This window comes from Xenopus laevis, chromosome 4S (genome assembly GCF_017654675.1).
Source record: "Xenopus laevis strain J_2021 chromosome 4S, Xenopus_laevis_v10.1, whole genome shotgun sequence".
NCBI lineage: Eukaryota > Metazoa > Chordata > Amphibia > Anura > Pipidae > Xenopus > Xenopus laevis.
The window spans coordinates 127,660,647-127,682,400 of NC_054378.1; the positions used below are offsets into that span (position 1 = coordinate 127,660,647).

General features: G+C 41.4%; 1 protein-coding gene across 1 annotated transcript in view; it reads left to right on the top strand.

Moving 5' to 3' along the window:
- LOC108715054 (filamin-B-like) overlaps positions 1–21,754 on the top strand; it is a 71,275-nt gene that overhangs the window by 20,420 nt on the left and 29,101 nt on the right. The window contains 9 exon segments of the mRNA XM_041561837.1: positions 51–168; positions 638–900; positions 2,079–2,676; positions 4,016–4,189; positions 8,299–8,461; positions 9,466–9,626; positions 11,080–11,247; positions 19,644–19,767; positions 21,289–21,445. Of these exon segments, the coding sequence (XP_041417771.1) occupies positions 51–168; positions 638–900; positions 2,079–2,676; positions 4,016–4,189; positions 8,299–8,461; positions 9,466–9,626; positions 11,080–11,247; positions 19,644–19,767; positions 21,289–21,445 (1,926 nt within the window).

The window sequence follows — 21,754 nt, forward strand, 5'->3', positions numbered from 1 at the left end:
TCACTACCTCACCATCTTGCTTCCTACTGTGTTCTTTTGAATTCTTCTAGGGCAAAATGAAAGTGTCTGTGAATTACGGCGGTGACCCTATTCCGAAGAGCCCCTTTACCGTAGGGGTGGCAGCGCCGCTGGACTTGAACAAGATCCGAATAAATGGCCTGGAAAGTAGTAAGTTAAAGGGACATTATTTGAACCGGTTATAGATTTCATAAATCAGTGGTTTCTACAGAAACGTGTCTAACATAGTAAAACTGAGCTATTAACTACATCTGACAGACGTTCTATTCACAGTTTGTGGAAAAGCCAAGCATGCATTCCATGCCTCTCCTGTGCTTTTTCTGGATTGTAAGCGCCTATTGTAATTAACTTTTCACATCTCACCTCACCCAAATAATTAAAATATTCCCAATACAAGTGTCACCTGCCAACTGCTATAGGAACAGCCAAAGAAACAACTGTATGAAGAGCAAACATCCAACTTGTTCATGAAAAGTCCATGACAGATCATCGTCTAAGCTTACACTTACATTAGTGCAGATTCTTTCCAAACAAGTGGTCCCAGTCTACAGAGCTGGCTCCCCCACAGGTGCCCAACTTTTCAACCGGTAAGGGTGACGTATGTCTTTATATTTAACAGGAGTGGAGGTTGGCAAAGATCAGCTGTTTACTGTGGATCCTAATGGAGCTGGTGGGCAAGGAAAACTGGAGGTGAAGATCTCCAGCCCTAGCCGAAAATCAGTCCCGTGTCTGGTGGAACCTGTTGGTGGTAAAGAGTGCAGCACTGTGAAATATATTCCCAAAGAGGAGGGTCTGTACAATGTTGATGTGACTTATGATGGGAATCCAGTTCCTGGAAGTCCATATGTAGTGGAAGCCACTTTGCCTCCTGATCCATCAAAGGTAAAATGACAACTCTTCTTGGAGAGGAACGCAACTTAATAGAACAAGTTTTCATTAATAAGTTATTGTATGTTGTACTGGCAGCCCAGTGTATCCCATGTTAAGTTTCTAATCCCCACACTAATACAAAGTTGCTCTTTGAGGCAATATTTAAAATACTTGATCTGAGCAGAAATGAACTGAACGAAAGGCAGCTGAGCTTCATAGGAATCGGGTAATAATATGAAGAAAGGTGTAAATACATTGAGGATCAGAAGAGGGATCTTATCAGGGAAACTTGTAATTCCAAGAACCATGCCATTCCTTATAATTGAAGGATGGTATCATTAGGTACCAGAAAAGGAAGGGGTTCAGTATCATTAAAGTCAATGTTGGTCATATTCTGTACAGACCTGGGATTTGAGATACCCCAAGAGTGTAACCCAGCTAAGTGACTGGTGCTCTGCAGAGTGTTACATGTGCTTGATGTGTGTGGATGCATTGATGGAAAACATGGATTTGTAACCAAAATTAATTGGCACGGCTTAGCTGTAATACCTTCCACGCTTTTATTTCTTCATGTTCCCATGAGGTACAGAAATCCTCCAGTGAGAGAGGCTTTTGTTACATTTAAGCCAACAATGTTCAGCCAGTTTAAAGTCAACCGTAGACTTTAATGGCAATGGCTTTTTGGGCCATTCTGTTCAGTGGCATGTAGCTCAAGAAGTTCCCAACAGGGCAAGCGTCTGATGTACTTTAAGGGGTATAATACTGTTATCAGTCCTTGATTGAGTTGCAGGACTAATTAATATTTATGTTATCAGAAGATATCAAATTATAAGGGATTTCATGGTTTTGATATAGACTATGAGTATTAATCAACACAAAAAGGCATGGCCAACCGTTTCTTTAGTGATTCCTATAGAGGATAGTGGGGCCCCTAAGGATAAGGGGGGTAGTCTGTACTGTACAAGATGGAAGCAGCAGGACAGAAGGGAGATAGTAACGCTTTATTAGGCTTGTCAAACTTACAGTCCCTCTTGTTGTTTTTGAAGTAAAATTCCCATTACAAACTTAGGGTTTTCAGTCCAAGGACATATCAGAAGTTCAGTACATACAAACTATGGTCCAGAGATCTATTTTGGTCTATATTTTTGTAACTCTTGTTTTGTCTGCCCAATGGGCAACTTTCTATTTAGGTGAAGGCCTATGGACCAGGTCTCAAAGGTGGTCTTGTTGGAAAACCTGCCGAGTTTACCATTGATACAAAAGGAGCTGGAACTGGTGGTTTGGGTCTAACTGTTGAAGGACCTTGTGAAGCGAAGATTGAATGTTCTGACAATGGCGATGGCACATGTTCTGTCTCCTACCTCCCTACTACACCAGGAGAATATTTTGTTAACATCCTGTTTGAGGAAACCCACATTCCGGGGTCACCTTTTCAAGCAAATGTTGAAATGCCCTTTGATCCTTCCAAAGTAATCGCCACGGGTCCAGGCCTCGAGCATGGCAAAGTAGGAGAAACTGGCTTGATTCATGTGGACTGTTCCCAAGCAGGACCAGGTGACCTGGCAGTTGAGGCTGTCTCTGATTCTGGGTCACAAGCGGAGGTTAATGTACAGGATAACAAAGACGGGACATACACAGTCACCTACGTGCCACTTTTTGCTGGCATGTATACACTGGCATTGAAATACGGTGGAGAACAAGTGCCAAAGTTCCCTGCCCGAGTTAAAGTTGATCCAGCTGTGGATACCAGTAATATTAAAGTGTTTGGACCAGGAATTGAAGAAAAAGGTAAGCAAATTTGATAACCCTGATAGGGTTAGCTGTTAAGGTGAACTTTTTCATAAATTCTATGACACGTAAGGCCATAGACGTAACAATTACGCTCTTTACAGGAAAAATTGTTCTTTCAAATACACACGTGTGGAGCTGAATCGTCAAATATACAGGTAGAAACAATCGAATTCTGCCTGTATTTGATGATTCAGCACTAACAATGGGCGATGTTCGGATGCCTTCAAAGGTGACCAATCAAAATTTTCCGGCCAGCCCAAGTCTTCTGCCGATATCGGGCGGCTCATCTGCCACCATACACGCACCAAAAATCGTACAAATGTTTGTTTCATACGATATTATTGGTGCATCTATGGCCACCTTTAGACCGCTGAATGGGAGATTGCAGTGTTAAACTCCCACTTAGTTCCAATTAGTATGATCTTGATCCCTTGGAACATACAGAAAACAGAGGAGGAAGGTGCTGGGCACATAATTGATAATTCCTCAATAACTTTATCAGTACCCAGAGCTTGAAACAAATCAGATAGATGCAGCTTGCTTTCTGCTGGCGGGGACCCACCAACTCTGATCAGCTGTAACAGAGTAGACACTGGGGACTAGTGATGTGCGGGCCGGCCCAATAGCCGCAGGTCTGGCGGGTTTGGGCCGACCTCTCATGCTTCTTCGCAGATGCGGGTTGAGCTCAAATGCCATCCAGATTTGTCTTTTATAGACGATGCACCTGCTTGCCCCGCCCCTTTTGTGATGGGGTGGGCGGGTCTATAAAAGCAACCCGGAAGTGCGGATGCAGGCGGGCTAAGGGAGGGCGGGTTAGGGTCGGGTGCTGGTCGGGGAAATCCCAACCCACACATCACTACTGGGGACACCAGAATTCTTATCATTCTGTACAAAGCTGGCATTTGCTGGCTTTTCCAGGTTATTAAAGGGGTTGTTCACCTTTAAGTATGATGTAGAGAAAGAAAGTTGAATAATAAAAAGTAGCAACAAAAATACATTTGTAGCCTTACAGAGCATTTGTGTTTTAGATGGGGTCAGTGATCCCCATTTGAAAGCTGGAAAGGGTCAGAAGAAGAAGGCAAATTATTCAAAAACTAATAAAAATGAAAAAATAAAGACCAATTGAAAAGTTGCTTAGAATTAGTCATAGTATAACATACAACGGTGAACACAAAGGTGAACCGCACCTTCAAGGGCAGATGGAATGTTTTACTCAAAAGCAGAATGTGCAGTTCCTGTCTATGGATTGTCATGGTGGCGCAATAAAATTAATTTAGGGATACATTCATTTTGATTGTGTGTTTTGCTGGGTGATTGCCATTTTCTTCCATCGCAGGGGTTTTTAGAGAAGCTACAACAGACTTTACCGTGGATGCCAAATCACTAGCCAAAACTGGAGGCGATCACGTCAAAACCAAAATCACTAATCCGTCCGGTGCGTCCACCGATTATGTTCTAAGAGATAATGGAGATGGAACTTACTTTGTGGAGTACACTCCCTTTGAAAAAGGTAACGTATTGAAGGAAAGATATACATCTGATACACTGGTTATATTTCTTCATGCTGTGTGGATGCCATTCAAGCAAACTCATTTTAAAGCCAGTATAATACAGATTTTCACTAGGCATAGGAATATTTCTTTAAATCTTTTTGGATATATCCCTGACATTCAAAGCACTTCATAACTCTGTCCCTCCCTACATCTCTGAACTCATCTGTAGATACTCACCCAAATGTTCACTATGCTCCTCTACTGACCTGCTCCTCAACTCTTCTCTCATTACCTCCTCACACGCTCACATTCAAGACTTTGCAAGGGCTGCACCCCTCCTCTGGAACTCTCTCCCACAGTTGGTCCGACTCTCTCCCAAACTTTCTGCTTTCAAAAGATCTCTTTAAAAACACAGTTATTTAGAGAAGCCTAGCCTTACTCTGTTTAGCTACCATATGTAATACCTTATGCTACATCTCTCACCTGCTTATTTTTGATTTCTTTTGATTGTTGCCCACTCCCACACCTTGTGTCTCATTCCCTTTCCCTATAGATTGTAAGCCCTTTGGCACAGGGTCTTCCTCACCTTTTGTATCGGTTGTTATTTATGTAATTCTGTTTGTTACATGTATGTAATTCATGTGATATATAAGCTAGGGATGCACCAAATCCACTATTTTGGATTCGGCGAACCCCCAAATCCTTCGTGAGAGATTCAGCCGAATTCCGAACCGAATCCTAATTTGCATATGCAAATTAGGGGTGGGAAGGGGAAAACATTTTTTACTTCCTTGTTTTGTGACAAAAAGTCACGCAATTCCCCTCCCCGCCCTTAATTTGCATATGCAAATTCAGATTTGGTTCGGCCGGGCAGAAGGATTTGGCGGAATCCTGTTGAAAAAGGCCGAATCCCGAACCGAATCCTGGATTCGGTGCATCCCTAATATAAGCACATTAATTTCCCAGGGCTTATAATAATAATAATATGTTCAAGGAAGCATTAAATTTGCAGCAATTGTATAAAAAAATATATTTCCCTTTAGTTCACATTTTTTGTTATAGGATGGGGCACATTGTTTCTGAACCTGACCCAGTGTGAATTTTACCCAAAATAAATATCCCCCTGGGAAACTGAACTTATAGTTAAGTGCATGACTTAAATATACTCTATAGGCTGCTCTCCTGCCAGCATTAAGGTAGGGGGCTTGTAGGTGGTGCTTGTTCCTTTCCATACTTCCTGCTTCTTGGCTGTTCTCCTATCAGTATTAAAAGGGACCTGTCACCCACTCATAAAAATACTGTATGTATAATAAAAGTCCTTTTAAAATTAATCATGAAACCCAAATTATGTTTTTTATTAAAGCAACTATACTGGTTATAAACTAATTTAAAACCTTCAGCTGTCAATAATATATTGCCTGTCCCTCCTCTATGCCTTAGTCATAGAGGCGGGCCAGGCAATTACTTTCACTTTCCATTCTGCAGTTCCTACATGTAGAGTTGCCACCCGGCCGGTATTTTACCGGCCTAGCCGGTAAAACACCTGCCAAGGCCGGGGCCGGTATTGCAAATTTACTGGCAATGCAATTGCCGGTAATTTGAAATACCCTTTAAAAAAAGCCCCTAGCCTGCCCCCAATTCGAAAATAACTTACCTTTTTTCCAGCGATGTGCGATGTTGCTCCGCCCCTTTTGTGGCACACCACGTAGCTCCGCCCCTTTAAGCGGCCCATTGCGTAGCTCTGCCCTTTAGTGTCACGGACCGCCCCCTTTTGGTGCCCGCCCCCCACTGGCCGGTAAAATTTTTTAATAAAGGTGGCAACCCTACCTACATGTCACTGCCCTCCTTACATTCCCCCTCTGTCTTCAACATTTAATTTTGTAGCCAGTACATGGGCATCAGGTGCTCCATTATGGTGTATGAACATGATTTGGCAAGATTTAAGCTTGCCTTACTAACAGTGTAAACAAAATGGCTGCTGCCTGCTTGATGTGATTGTGATTTACAAGACTAAAAGAAATAAAATTGAAATCATGTATATGGTATAAGTGAAGTTTATTTTGCTTGAATAACATCATAAAACAGGATTTGGAATTATTTTTTAGGGTGACAGATCTCCTTTAAGGAAAAGAGGTGGAGTTTGGTTTTTATGTTTCCTGCTTTTTGGATGCTCTTGATAGGCGGAGCATAAATTATTTTTGTAGGCTGCTCTCCTCCCAGTGTTAAGGCAAGGAGGCACAGCTTTGTCGTAACTTTTCTAGTTCCCAATAATCCATTTAATTAAATTTTTAAAACCGGTATCTCCCGGAAATGACATTGCCCTTAGACTGAATCAGCTGGAGAAACTCAAAGCTACAGTTATATAGACTGTCCAGCATTATATATTCAGTACGCTCTGGCCCTTGTGATGTGTAAATTAGAGGGATTGGTATAAAATTTCAACATTATACATTAAGAGGGTTATTTATCAAGCTCCAAATTTATCTCAGTAATTCTAAGATAAAAATCAGAGCACCTCCGAATTCCCGAATGGACCTTATTTATCATTCAAAAAAATAGGTTTGGGCGAAAACTTTTTAGGACTTTTTTGCAAAAAATACTTTTTGGCCCAAAATCATCAGATATCTGTATTGACAGCAGCGCAGACACTGGGACCTTCCCTATTGACTAATACAGGATCCCGAAATGCCGGGTTTTTGGATTCTGAGTTTTCATACCATCGTACTTAAATAAATTCTGAAAAATTACGGTTTTTTTTTAAGGTCTGAAAATCCGAATTTTTTGGATTTCGGGTATTTGGAGCTTAATAAATAACCACAAGTGTAAGAGTGACATATCACTTGTGTATACAACATTGTAGAACACACTGACTTATGGACCCTTTTAATACAGAGCTCCAAGAAGTCTGGATTTTAAAAGGTCGGTAATGCAGTTCCCCCCCACACACACACACTATGACCTCACGCTCGCATCGTAATTTATTCGAGCCTTGCGAGCCAATTAAAATACAGCTGTAACTCAGGCCTGTGTCAGTAACCAAGAAACCTTACAGAGGGGCTGCCATGGTCTGACTGCTGTAATGCTCACTTCTTGGAGCAATTAAAATGAATAAGGATGGGGGTGCTTGGCGTTTATTTTATTTTCTGTTGAAACCACATACTTTTTTCTTCTTTAATCCATCTAACTTCTCTATTTTTAATCTGTCTATCGATAATCATTTCCTTGTTTACACTGCATGATCTACTGTTAAACATGCAATCCACTATTGGGCATATGGCTTTCTGTGTGCACAGAGCTCTTGCTCATTTGCACGTTTAAATTTAACAGGGGAGCTGCCTTGCTAAGGTTTTCAAAAACAAAGGGTCATAGGGACTTTGGGGGTTGCACATTGCTCAATCAGTAAAGACAGGACATGCTGTGGGCCAATGCCTAGGGCTGGATGTAAATTAAACTCCGGTTTCTACTGTGCAGTATATCCAGGCAACAAAGTAAAACACCTGCTTGACTGTGGGAGTAAGCCAACAGAGCTCCAGGCATGTTCTATTTGTCTTTATCGTGATCCTTAATCATTGTCGGACTGGGACACGAGGGGCCCACCCAAAAACCTTAGACCAGGGGCCCACCCAAAAACCTTAGACCAGGGGCCCACCAAAGAACCATAGACCAGGGGCCCACTCTGAGTACTATTATTATTCTTCTCCTCACTCAACCTCTATTCTCCTAGTCTTTATTCTTTACAGACTATAATCTATTATTCCATCTATTTAGCATCTTTGTTCTCCTAGAAATAGGAAATGGCCATGAAATAGGCCAAATCTTTAGCAGCACAAGGGCCTCCTGACACCTGGGCCCACCGGGAGTTTTCCTGGTATCTCGGTGGGCCAGTCCAACACTGTCCTTAATCACTTTATTCTAATTGTTTTAAATATTTTTTTAACATTTAAAATATGCCCAGAACTTTATTTCTATTCTGATTAAAATAAACCTGCAGCTATCAAAGTGTAACCATTGAGAGAACGACATGACTTTCTACCACACATCCAATTACTGTTTTGTGAGTTGCAGATCAAAAGCAGTTGGAAGTTCCACGCCAAGTTTAACCCATACTCTATGTTTGATGTTTCAGGTGTTCATACAATTAAGGTGACCTATGATGATGAAGCCGTCCCCAACAGCCCATTCAAAGTAGGAGTGACAGAGGGGTGCTACCCTGACCGTGTGAAAGCCCAAGGTGCTGGACTCACAGAAGCTGTGACAAGCAAGCCAAACTTGTTCTCAGTCATTACAAGGTTAGTAGAGGACACCCCAGCCTAGTTCCATTCCTACCGATGCACTTTGTTGTTTTTATTGACTTGTACATGAATTAAATAATATACTATGATACTAATAGAATAGAATCTGCGTTCTAAGGCCAGCAGGGAGTTATTTTGTTGCACAGGATGATTTTGAGAGGTAGAAAGTAAAATGGTCTAAGGGTTTTGCTTATACAGTATAGTTCAGCATTAGATTCAATAGTAACGCTAGTGCCATTGCTCCTTGGCAAAATTATCCGCTTAGAAAACTTGAAACCACTCTGGGAACTCCATTTTCCTTCCATACGCCAAAAACATCCAGACACGTTAATTGGCCCATAATGAAATTGACCCTACTGTGTGTAAATATGGTAGGTTCCTTAGATTGTAAGCTCTACTGGGGCAGGGACTGATGTGTGTGTAAAATATGTGTGTGTTAATGTGTTGGCACTGTATAAGCAACATAAAAATAAGGCAAATTATACGGCACCTTCCACCCATATGTATATATATATATACAGAAAATTGCCTAGTTACAGGAAATCAAAAGCAGATAAACACTAATTATAGACTGATGTTGGTTACAAGATTGATATTTATATACACTAAGAATTCATGTGTAAAGCTTTGGTTCTCACTGTATATTGTACAAGATTGTCTTTGATCTTTCCTTTGATTGCAGGGCGCACAAACAGAACATATTTTAAACTTGACCAGATATATTTTTAATTTCACTAAGCAGTCATGCATTGAACACAACATTGTAATTGCCCTTCCAACATAATAAAATGTGGGGACTTTTTAATTTCTGTTTCTGTACTTTTCTGCTCAGATATTATACAGGCAATGAACAAAGAGGAGCTTTTGTGTTAAAAGCAGTAATGGGGTATACCAGATAAAGGCAGCAGGGGAGAATGGGATTGTGGTTTAGTGGAGCACTATACAATACAGGGGCACAAAATATTTTGACTTGTAATTGTGCAAATAATATTTTTTTGCAGGGGGGCTGGGATTGGTGGTCTGGGAATTACAGTTGAAGGACCCTCGGAATCCAAAATGTCTTGTAAAGACAACAAAGATGGCAGCTGCAGTGTGGAATACACTCCATATGTTCCAGGGGACTATGATGTGAATATAACATATAATGGAGAGCATATTCCAGGTATTAGGGAAACTCTATTGGTTATTCCAGTAATTATTATTTCCTATTATTTGTACAATGGAGGAAAAGGTGTAATTTTAAACCTGTGTTTAGTTAAAGGGATTCTGGAGAACAGCCTGCAATATTTGCTTGGATCTAAAAATAATGAAATGTATGTGTATTTAATCCAAGCCAGCATTCTGGGCATCAGGTAGATTTAGATGTTTACATTAGGTGCAGATGAGATGCATGGAATCCACTATTTTGAGATTCGGCTTAGGGTAGGACTACATAGACGTTTGCGGCGCGCTGCGACAAAATACATGTGACGAAACTAAGGTAAGAGATAGAATGAAGGATGAAGTGGCAGTGTTGAGCCGACGCGACACTACTGTCGAATGCAGACGCAGCGTCTGCATCCGACAGTTGTCGCATCGGACACTCCCCCTCACTCTCTCATTAGCTGTAAGTGTTTCCCGGTTACCTCACGGGACACTCCCCCTCACTCTCTCATTTGCTGTTAGTACTTCCTGGTTACCTCACAGGTAGGGTTGCTACCTGGCCGGTATATTACAGGCCTAGCCGGTAAAACACCTGCCAAGGCCGGGGCCGGTATTACAAATTTACCGGCAATGTAGCTGCCGGTAAATTTGTAATACCCTTAAAAAGACCCCTCGGCCCGTCCCCAATCCCCTGTAAACTTACCTTGTCCTTCAGTTTTTGTCCTGGCCGTGCCGTGGCCCGCCCCTTTGTGTCACAACCCCGCCCCCTTTGACGTCCCACCACACTATTTTTTGTACCTGTCCCCCACCAGCCGGAAAAAAAATTTGCAAAAGGTGGCAACCTACTCACAGGACACTCCCCCTCACTCTCTGATTTGCTGTAAGTGCTTCCTGGTTACCTCACGGGACACTCCCCCTCACTCTCATTTGCTGTAAGTATGGTTGCCACCTTTTAAAAAAAATTACCAGCCATGATGGGGGGCGGAAAAGAAAGGGGTGGGGCCTGAAACACAAAAAGGGGTGGAACAAATGAGAGGCGCCACAAAAGGGGCTCCCCCTCACTCTCTCATTTGCTGTAAGTACTTCCTGGTTACCTCACAGGACACTCCCCCTCACTCTCTCATTTGCTGTAAGTACTTCCTGGTTACCTCACAGGACACTCCCCCTTCACTCTCTCATTAGCTGTGTAAATGCTTACTGGTTACCTCACGGGACTCTCCCCCTCACTCTCATTAGCTGTAAGTACTTCCCTGTTACCTCACGGGACTCTCCCCCTCACTCTCATTTGCTGTAAGTACTTCCTGGTTACCTCACAGGACACTTCCCATCATGCTCTCTTAATGGACCTATTCCCCCCGCCACCATTGAAGTATTTGTTGGAGGAAACACTTGTGTTCTAGAAAGCTGAATGTTGTCCTACTATGAGCCTTTGTTCCTGCAGACTTACATTTTTCTCTGTAATTACTTTGCAGGCAGTCCATTCAGAGTACCAGTGAAAGATGTTGTGGATCCCGGCAAGGTCAAGACATCTGGGCCTGGGCTGGGCACAGCAGTACGAGCAAATATCCCCCAGCAGTTTACTGTGAATAGCAGCAAAGCTGGAATTGCTCCCCTGGCAGTGCAGGTGACGGGACCAAGAGGTAAGCAACCCTGAGAGACAACACCAGTTAATACATCCATGTTCTTTCTGAGCCAATCATAACTGTGTGTGTGTGTCTGGGCTTTGTCATGTCTCCAAACTGGGTCTAAAAGAGATTTGATCTGTCAAAACACCAAATTAAGATAATCATTTTCCAGAACATAAATGTTGAGCCTTTCACCTTCTGTATCTTGTTAACCTGCAACTCTCAGGTGGTTATTTATTAATGTGCAATTTTTTTGTGGCGTCAGGGCGGATTTATTATGCCCTGAAGCAGTTTCAAGTCCGAATCTAAAAATACGCCATCTAAAACCTGCCGAATTCATGTAAAAGCAATGGCAGATGTCCCCTTAAACCCAAGAAATGTTCAGAGTTTTCAGGGTTTGACGCTGTTTTTTCCTCAAAAACTCAAACTCAACCCCAAATTTTTCCCGTTTGAAGCCCGAAAACAACTAAAAATTTTAGTTTCCGAGGAAAAACCAGTGTCAAACCCCGACAATCCCAAAAGGCTGCGTTTTTTCCTGATCCGTTTTTTTATTGATAAATAAGGGCAAACCGTGTATTCTAGACTTAAAACTCAGATTCTCTTGGTAACTTTCATCTATGAGGGTATGTTGCAGATTTGTTTAGTTATCAATCCTATGGGGGGTTCAGTTTGCCATCATTATCAGAGTTTAACTGCTGATCTGGTCAAAGTGTGACACCAAAGAAGTAGATTTGTCTTTGTATGAATAATGTACAAACTGCTCCAGCTATTTCATTTCACAAATTCCACAAAAAAAAAAGCCAAGTTGGGCGGCTCATATTAAATATAACTCAATTTAACTAAACGGAGTTTATTTTAGGGATGCACCGAATCTGGGATTCGCCAGGATTCGACCTTTTTCAGTAGGATTCGGATTCGGCCAAATACTTCTCCCCGGCTGAACCGAATCCTAATTTGCATATGCAAATTAGGGTCGTGGAGGGAAATTGTGTCACAAAACAAGGAGGAAGCCAAGGAAGTAAAAAAAATTTTCACCTTCCCACCACTAATTTTCATATGCAAATTAGGATTTGGGTTTGTTATTCCGCCAAATTTTTCGAAAAGGATTCGGGGGTTCGGCCAAATCCAAAATAGTGGATTCGGTGCATCCCTAGTTTATCTACAGGTCAAATTTAATATTTCCATTAGACAATGACAAATATAAAATAAAAAAACAATAGCATTTAAAGGTTTGCCATTCCTTTCCTATGCCTCATTCCTTTGGCCTTCCTCCCTTTAGTTGTTGTGAACTATGGCTGGCTGGGGGAGCTGGGAGTTCTAGTTTCCAACAGATGGAAACCATGCTTTTTTTTTTATAAATATCGCTCCGAAGGCCACACTACAGGGGGGAATGTGGGAGGGGGAGTGGGATATTGTAGGAAGTATCCCTGGTGTCCTGTATAATGTCAGTCAGGAAAACATCAAGCAGATCCCTTATGAGTCTTGTTATTCTTTTCATCTGTTCGTACGTCCAGGGAAAATCCTGTGATCAGATACAAATGTAGGTTCATGTGAGGTCACAATGCAGCAATATTTCCACTGTAGCCTCACTTAAAGCATAAGTAGAGCAATACATTCATAAATCACACAGGGATCATTCAGAGGAAAAGGGCTTTTGTCATTACATTTAGGTTATCTTACATGGGGCAGACTATATGGACATATCACAGCTCTACAGTGCATGTTTTAATGGTGTAGTCTAAATTACATTTAAAGGAGAAGTCAACCCTTTAAGAAAAAACCCTGTTCCCCCCACTCTATGGAGACCACCCTTCCCTCCTCCCCCCAGCATAACCCCCCCCCACCTCGGGGAAATGCCCCATACTTTATACTTAACCTTCGGTGCAGATTCTGGCATCGGAGTTCCGCGCAGCCATTTGCCAGGTCTTCAGCAAGCTGGGTGGGAGATCGGCATGTTGGTGAATGCGCAGTTGGAGCATTTTGCTGGTTCGTGACAACTGCGCATGTGCTGAAACTCACGAAAATTGCCGAAGCGCCGGAAGAAGACACGGAAGATGGCTGTGTGGAACTCCGATGCCAGAATCTGCGCCGAGGGGTAAGTATAAAGTAGTATTCCCCCAAGGGCAGTTAGGCTGGGGGGAGGGGCCTCTGTGGGGTGGGGGTACAGGTTTTAAAGGGTTGACTTCTCCTTTAAAGGCAGATTTATTAAGGGTCGAATAGTAAATTAGAATTTTCAAATTTTTATTGGTGTCAAAATTCACATATTCTAATTTTAATCCCCCTATTCAAATGCAGGGTCAGACTGGTCTGGCAGGACACCGGGAAAAAAAACGGTGGGCCCCGACCCTCAGACCCCCCTCTACCGATATTCATATTCTTAAAAAAAATTCCTTCGTGCATGCGCACTGAGTGGCGCGTCACAATAGGGGGGCCCTGGATAGCAGTCCTGGTGGGCTCCAGGCCCTGTTCGAATGTAAATTCCAATGTGAGATTTATCACACCTCGACCATGGAAACAGTCCTAATTCGAATATTCACCATCTAAAACCTGCCGAGTTCATGTACAAGTCAATGGCAGAGGTCCGTTGAGCCATTTGAAGATGTTAATAGCCTTCCTGAAATTTCTGATCGAATTTTTGGATCGTTCCTATTCGATCTAATATTAGACGTTCAAATGTTTTCTTAAATAACCTCCCATTCGACTGTATTCGAATTTCGAAAAGCAATTCACATTTGATAAACCTGTTCTATCACTAATCCTTCTAACCTTTCTTGCTCTTCTGCTAAAATATAATAGGGCCTCCCCTGCACAGTGGAAACGACGAGTTATTCGAGTGTAGAGGATCAAAGATGTTGCCTTTATATTGCCCTATAATAAAGATAGCTGAAATCCCATTTTTTAAAAAACAAAAAAGTTTCTTTTCCTCCAGCATGGCTCTACTTTACACTATAATAAACTTTATTTTTGGGAACATAGCTTTTCCGTAATTTGGATCTTCATACCTTAAGTCTACTAGAAAATCATATAAACATGAAATAAACCCAATAGGCTGGTTTTGCTTCCAATAAGGATTAATTATATTTTACTTGGGATCAAGTACAAGCTACTGTTTTATTATTACAGGTATGGGACCTGTTATCCAGAATTCTCTGGAGCTGGGGTTTTCCGGATAACAGATATTTCCGTAATTTGGATCTTCACACCTTAAGTCTACTAGAAAATCTTGTAAACCTTCAACAAACCCAATAGACTGGTTTTGCCTCCAAGAAGGATTAATTATATCTTAGTTGGGATCCAGTACAAGCTACTGTTTTATTATTACACAGTAAAAGGGAATCATTTCTAAAACTTCCATAATTCGGAGCTTTCTTGATAACGGGTTTCCGGATAACCGATCCCATACCTGTACTGTAAAAAAAAAAAAAAAATGTTTTTGTTGTTGACCATAGAGGATGGGAATTCAGATCAGCCTGTGGGCATCTGGGTGGTGACTGCTAAATGATGATCCTACACATACCTCCCAACATTTTGGAAGTAAAAAGAGGGACAAACAATTTTTTCGCACGTATCGCAGTGATTTTTTTTGACCACGCCCTTTCTCTGGCCACACCCCCTAATTACCATGTTAATTTTACAAAATTTGGCAGGTTATAAAAGTTTGAAAATATTTCTCCTTATCTAAACAGTTTTTTTGTGTCTCAAAATTGTTACAAAGTATCTTATTTGCACCTGTTTGCTGTTCTGGGCTCTCTGCTAAAAGTTAGAAACTTTGTTTCTTTTTCTGGCTGTTCAGTGCAGAGAAAATAGGGACTTTCTAATACAAATGAGGGACAGCGGGTTGAGCTGTCAAAAGAGGGACTGTCCCTCCGAAAAAGGGACAGTTGGGAGGTATGCCTACAATTAAAAACTCCCTGTACCTCTTGCTTGACGGGAGTTCTGTAGTGCTTTTTACATGTCGGACCATATAACCATCTTTATTCCTAGCTGAGGCAGATTTGCTAACAAGACGAGAGCCCTCTCAGATTTCTTAAAAGGTGAACTCAAGCGAAACACCAGTGAGCCAGGTTTGAGCTTCTCTCCTCTGCTCCAGGAAAAACAGACTTTTCCAATCAATCCCAATCCCACTTTTGTTTTTTCCTTTTCACCTTTTCCGCTGTATCTTTTCATCTGCTCAGTGCTTCTATGATCTACCTGGGAAACCTCTATAAGTGGCACAGGGGTCTCCAGTTCCTGGTGCCTCCCCTTGTAACTCATGGATGGGAGGAAAATCTTACTGATTCCACTTAACAAATGTCAGTTTTAAAATTTAATCAAAGGTGCATTCTCAACCTTGTCCCCTGCATTTCCAACCAGAAATTGCTGCTGTTGCTTTAAAACCTGCCTTTTTTATTTATTTACTTCATTTATTTCCCATATAACTTGGAGGGCTATTGTATTTGAAGTTCATTCCTTTTCCACTAGAGTCATATGCATATGCAAATTAGGGATGGGGAGATAAATTGCGTGACTTTTTGTCATAATAAAAGGGAAAAAATGTTTTCCCCTTCCCAACCCTAATTTTACATATGCAAATTTGGACTCAGCTTTGGGTTGGTATTAGGCTGAATCTTTCGCAAAGGATTCGGGGGTTCAGCCGAATCCAAAATAGTGGATTTGGTGCATCCCTCAGCAGTCTGGTTGCTAGGGACCAAATTAGATTTAAATAAGAGACTGGAATATGAATAGGAGAGGCCTGAATAGAAAGATGAGTAATAAAAAGTGGCAATGACAATAAATTTGTAGCCTTAACAGAGCATTTGTTTTTAGATGGGGTCACTGACCCCCCATATGAAAGCTGAAAAGTGTCAGAAGAAGAAGGTGAATAATTCAAAAACTATAAAACAATAAAGACCATTTGAAAAGTTGCTTAGAATTAGTCATAGTATAACATACTAAAAGTGAACATAGTATAACATACATAAAGGTGAACCACCTTTAATCTTTAATCTTTGTGCTGCAAAATATTGCAGTCTAATCTCTTGATACCCCCTCCAGCCTGATATAAAATTGGTAAATCAGAGCAACAAATTCTTTCCCCCAAGTACAAATACATTTTCTGCTCAGAACCCCAGGCACTGATATTGTTTCTACATGACTGGGCACAGGCTGGTTAACCATGTCATGGGAATGCACCTTCCAGGCAGCAGGCTGTCCAATGCAATTGAGTGAGCTGACATATACAATGGCGTGGCTACTGCAAAACAGATTCAGACAGTAGCCCTTTTGTTTTGTAAAGCTGCTATGGCACTCTGGGATTTCAGAACAGGACTCCTGCCGAGTGCTGAAAACTAAATCTGATTGACAGTTAATGTGCATTGCGTGCTTGTACTGGGGAGTTCTAGCTTTGCCTTTGCTTTCTACCTGGACATGAGAAATAGCACTTTTCCATATGAAACGCTAGGCCCGTGTTGTAAAGGACATTTTTCACATAGTTGGGGCTTCTTTGCTGATAATTTTTCCATTTGGGAAGCGCCGGATTTGGAATTGTAGGGCCCAATTTATGCAAGAAAGAAAAATTGTTTTTTGTTTTTTTTTCCAAAACACATCAGTTAATAGTGCTGCTCCAGCAGAATTCTGAAATCCATTTCTCAAAAATTTACACATGCAAATTAGGGAAAGGAGAGGGGAAAGAGCGCCTAGCAAGAGGCTAAATTTTCTTTTTACGTTCTTGTTGTATAATGAAAAGTCACATGATTTTTTGGATTTGGTTTGGCCATGCTCTTGGATTCATCTGAATCCTGCTAAAAAAGGCAGAATCCTGGCTGAATCCTGAACTGAATCCTGGATTTGGTGGATCCCTACAATTTTATTATTATTAACATGTATTTATATAGCGATGTACTGTAGTGTATCCGACATCTTCTGAATAACAAGACGATGCTCTAACCGTGGGCTGAGCCCAGACTCTGGGCCAGTTTTACATGAATAAAAGGCATAGGAGATTTATAAATGCATATAGTTATGTCAAGGGTTTCTTAAAGTGATACAATTGTGGGAAAACATTTTTTTTCAAAATTCAACAGTGCTGCTCCAGACTTCTGCACTGAAATCTGTTTCTCAAAAGAGCAAACAGATTTTTTAATATTTAATTTTGAAATCTGACATGGGGCTAGACATATTGTCAGTTTCCCAGCTGCCCTTGGTCATGTGACTTGCGCTCTGATCAACTTGCAGTACAGCAGTAAAGAGTGACTGAAGTTTGAGTTATATCACCCCCCTCCTTTTACCCCCAGCAGCATAACAACAGAACAATGGGAAGGGAACCAGATAGCAGCTCCCTAACACAAGATAACAGCTGCCTGGTAGATCTAAGAACAGCACTCAATAGTAAAATCCAGGTCCCACTGAGACACATTGTTACATTGAGTAGGAGAAACAACAGCCTGCCAGAAAGCAGTTCCATCCTAAAGTGCTGGCTCTTTCTGAAAGCACATGACCAGGCAACATGGATATTACAAATAAGAAAAAATACACTTGCTGGTTCAGGAATGACATTTTATATTGTAGAATGAATTATTTGCAGTGTAAACAGTGTCATTTAGAAATAAAAACTACATTATAAAAATCATGGACATATTCCCTTTAAAGACGCACTGCTAGGGAAACTCCATCCAGAAATTCTAAGCTTCTTTCCATAACAAAAATAAATAGCAGTAATTTAGACGAAGAAAAATATGTCCATCATTGTTTTATAATAATCAGGGGCCCCCATAACTGGCCCACAGTATATGGAAATATAAGGAAAAACATGTTTATGTTTAGCAGAAGAAGAAGCTGCTCATTCCTCCCTGTTGAAAGGCTGTTGTAAAAAACACACCGGGGAGATGCAATTGTTATTTGTTCGGAGGGACAACTCCAGAGACAGCTACAAAGAGCCTAAGCGGAGACAAGCGATATAATACCTCTAAGGGTCTGGCCACATGAGAGATTCGGGGAGATCAGTCGCCACAGCGACAGATCTCCTCTTCTTCGGGGCGACAATGTCCCTGAACTGCCTGCCCTCCGCCAGCTAAAATGAAAATCTCCTGTGGCAATGCACTTGCGGCACTTTGATTTCCGAAGTCACCCAAAGTTTCCTCGTGAGGCAACGTTAGGCGACTTCTGAAAACGAAGCACTGCGTGTGACTTCCCCCAGGTGATTTTAATTTCAGCCAGCGGAGGGCAGGGGAAGGCAGTTCGGGGAGATTTGTCACTGGGGCAACGAATCTCCCGAAGCTGCTCGTGTAGCCAGACCCTTACTCTCCGGTGCTGCACATGAGCAATCAATCTGTGCTGTTTATCTTTCAATATCGCATTACTTTACTAATAGGATGCAGATAAGCGTGTTACCTCAGATAACCTGGATAGCCTGCTGCTTCTGACATTAAATCATTATTCTGTGGTGTGAGCTGCTCCTTCCCATCCAATCAAACTCTCTGTGATTGTAAGAGCCACATAATGTGCTGCTGGAAAGGCTACGGGCCCCTTTGCCAAATAAATAGATCATGCTGAGAACTTCACTTATGTTAAAGGAGAAGGAAAGCTATTGAAGCAGTTTGCGCATAGATTAGCCACAACAGTGCGAGCTATAACTATATTTTTTCTGCAGAATGCTTTACCATACCTGAATATACAGCTCTTGAAGTGTTCTCTGTTTGTTTAGGATAGCAACTGCCATATTAGCTTGGTGTGACATCACTTCCTGCCCGAGTCTCTCCCTGCTCACTTATAGCTCTGGGCTCAGATTACAGCAGGGAGGGGAGGAGGGAGGGAGAGAGGAGCAAATTCAGCATGCTCAAGGCTGTGCCCTGGAACAGAGTCCTGGGCGGGTCCATTTTTTGGGACCCGGAACCGCAACCCGCATTCTTACCCGCTTGGACCCGCAAGTACCTTAACCGCAACCTGGACCCGCGACCCACTGACCATCAAGAATCAGGAAGTGCAAAAGATTGCTGCGCTACATGCGGAAAATTTTTTTATGTCCCTCTTTTTACTTCCAAAATGTTTTGGAGGTATGACTTTGTCTGTTAATTGGCTCATGTGACCTAACATGTATGGGTTGTTTGTGTGCACCATGAATCATACGATCCCAGGGGGCGGCCCTTGTTTTTTAAAATGGCAGTTTTCTATTTATGATTACCCAATGGCACATACCACAAAAAGTATATTATTGTGAAAATAAAATTACATGAAGCAGAGTTTTACACATGAGCTGTTATATGCAATATCTTTTTATAGAGACCTAAATTGGTTGAGGGGTATAGTTTTCCTTTAATAGCTGTAAAGGTGATAGAAATAAAAGCTGCAACTTGTTCAAGTTGGGGCTTTATTGAGCTCTTTTCCTCGTCAGTCATTTCAGGGCGAGTTTTAAATCTTGCTTGTTTATTGTACAGGGACGGTGGAACCAGTAGACATAGTGGATAATGGAGACGGGACTCACACAGTGAGTTATACGCCCACGCTGGAGGGCCCCTATACCGTAGCTGTCCAGTATGCTGATGAAGAGATCCCACGAAGGTAAACTTGCTGTTCTCCTTGAACCTCAGATTTATTTATTTTTAATTCATCTGTAGATTGTCAGGCTTCCTGCATGTGATAATGTGCTCCACAGTGAAAGGATTTGACTATCACGTTATCCTTACACTTCTCCTCTTTATCCTGTTTAGGCAGTAATATCATTTTCTCTCTGAGCATGGTTTTGATTTGTCATGTATGGGTACCATATAGTACAGGTATGGGACCTGTTATCCAGAATGCTCAGGACCTGGGATTTTTCAGATAATGTTTTTTTTCCGTAATTTAGCTCTTCATATATATACCCTAATACTACTAATAATAATACCCTAATAATATGAATAATAATAATATAAATAATAATTGGTAATAATAATACCCTAAGTCTACTAGAAAATCATGTAAACATTAATTAAAGCCAATAGGCTGGTTTTGCTTCCAATAAGGATTAAATATATCTTAGTTGGTACAAGCGACTGTTTTATTATTATGGAGAAAAAGGAAATCACTTTTTAAAAATTGGATCATTTGATTATAATAGTGTCTATAGGAGATGGCTTTTCCATAATAAAGAGCTTTCTGGTTCTGGTTTCCAGGATTCGGTTCGGGATGTGGCCTTTTTCAGAAGAATTCAGATTCGGCTGAATCCTTCTGCCCGGCCGAACCTAATCCTAATTTGCATATGCAAATTAGGGACATATGCAAATTAGGCTTAGGGAAATTGCGTGACTTTTTGTCACAAAACAAGGAAGTAAAAAATGTTTTCTCCTTCCAACCCAGTATTTGGTATTCGGCTGAATTTTTTGCAAAGGATTCAGGGGTTCAGCCGAATCCAAAATAGTGGATTTGGTGCATCCCTACTGGATAATGGGTTTCCAGATAATGGATCCCATACCTGTATAGAAAAGTCCACAGAGACACCTATGACTAAGTACGAAACGCGTAAGGTGGACCATGTGGGGTCAGTATGTATCGTATTTTTAATGCAACTCAAATAAATAATTTGTTTTGACTAATGAAAAGCCTTGGGACATATATCTTTTGATATAAATTCTCTGTAGAAAAGTCCACAGTTAAAGTTTTTGGCACCAGGAAGAAAAGTGAGCATAAAAGTTTTTGATATGCCAAATGTTTGTGTGATTGCTGTATCCTGGGGACCTTATGGTGTGAAGGAGCATGGCCTACACAGATGGTTATACCACTCTTCAGATTCTAATCTGTATTGTTATCTAGCCACCATATTAGTATTATAATATTCTTGAAGAGATGGGGGGGTCTATGCTATGAGTCCAAAATCGGCAGCAGGGTAGTAGGGACGTGCCCCAGTTCCCAAGGCACCATTAAATAGTCATTAAACAAAATATATGTCCCATAGCCCATAATTCATAAAATTCAATTTAACATAATATCATGTTAATATTAGTACATACTGACCCCATATAACCCACCTATATTATATATTTATATAGATATGACTAGCATATTAGTATTGGTTCAAGACTAATTTTTGATTTGCTGTTCAAGTCCCTTTAAGGTGAAGGTCTTGCCAACGTATGATGCCAGCAAGGTGACTGCCAGCGGTCCTGGACTCTGCGCTCAAGGAGTTTCTGCCAGCCTGCCAGTTAATTTTGCTGTAGATGCCAAGAATGCAGGACTAGGACCTCTGTCGGTCCAAATCACGGTGAGTTGTATTGGGTGAAATGTGGGGCCATTGACCCCCTAAACCAGTGGTCCCCAACCAGTAGCTTGTGAGCAACATGTTGCTCCCAGTAGTCTCATAAGCAGGTGCTTATTTTTAATCTCTGGTTTAGAGGCAAGTTTTGGTTGCTGCCAAAAGGTGTACTGCCAAACAGAGCCTCCTATACGCTACCAGTTCATATAGGGGCTACCAAACAGCCAATCACAGCTCTTATTTGACAACCCCATGGACTTTTTCACGTTTGTGTTGCTCTCCAACTCTATTTTAACATTTAAATGTGGCTGACGAGTA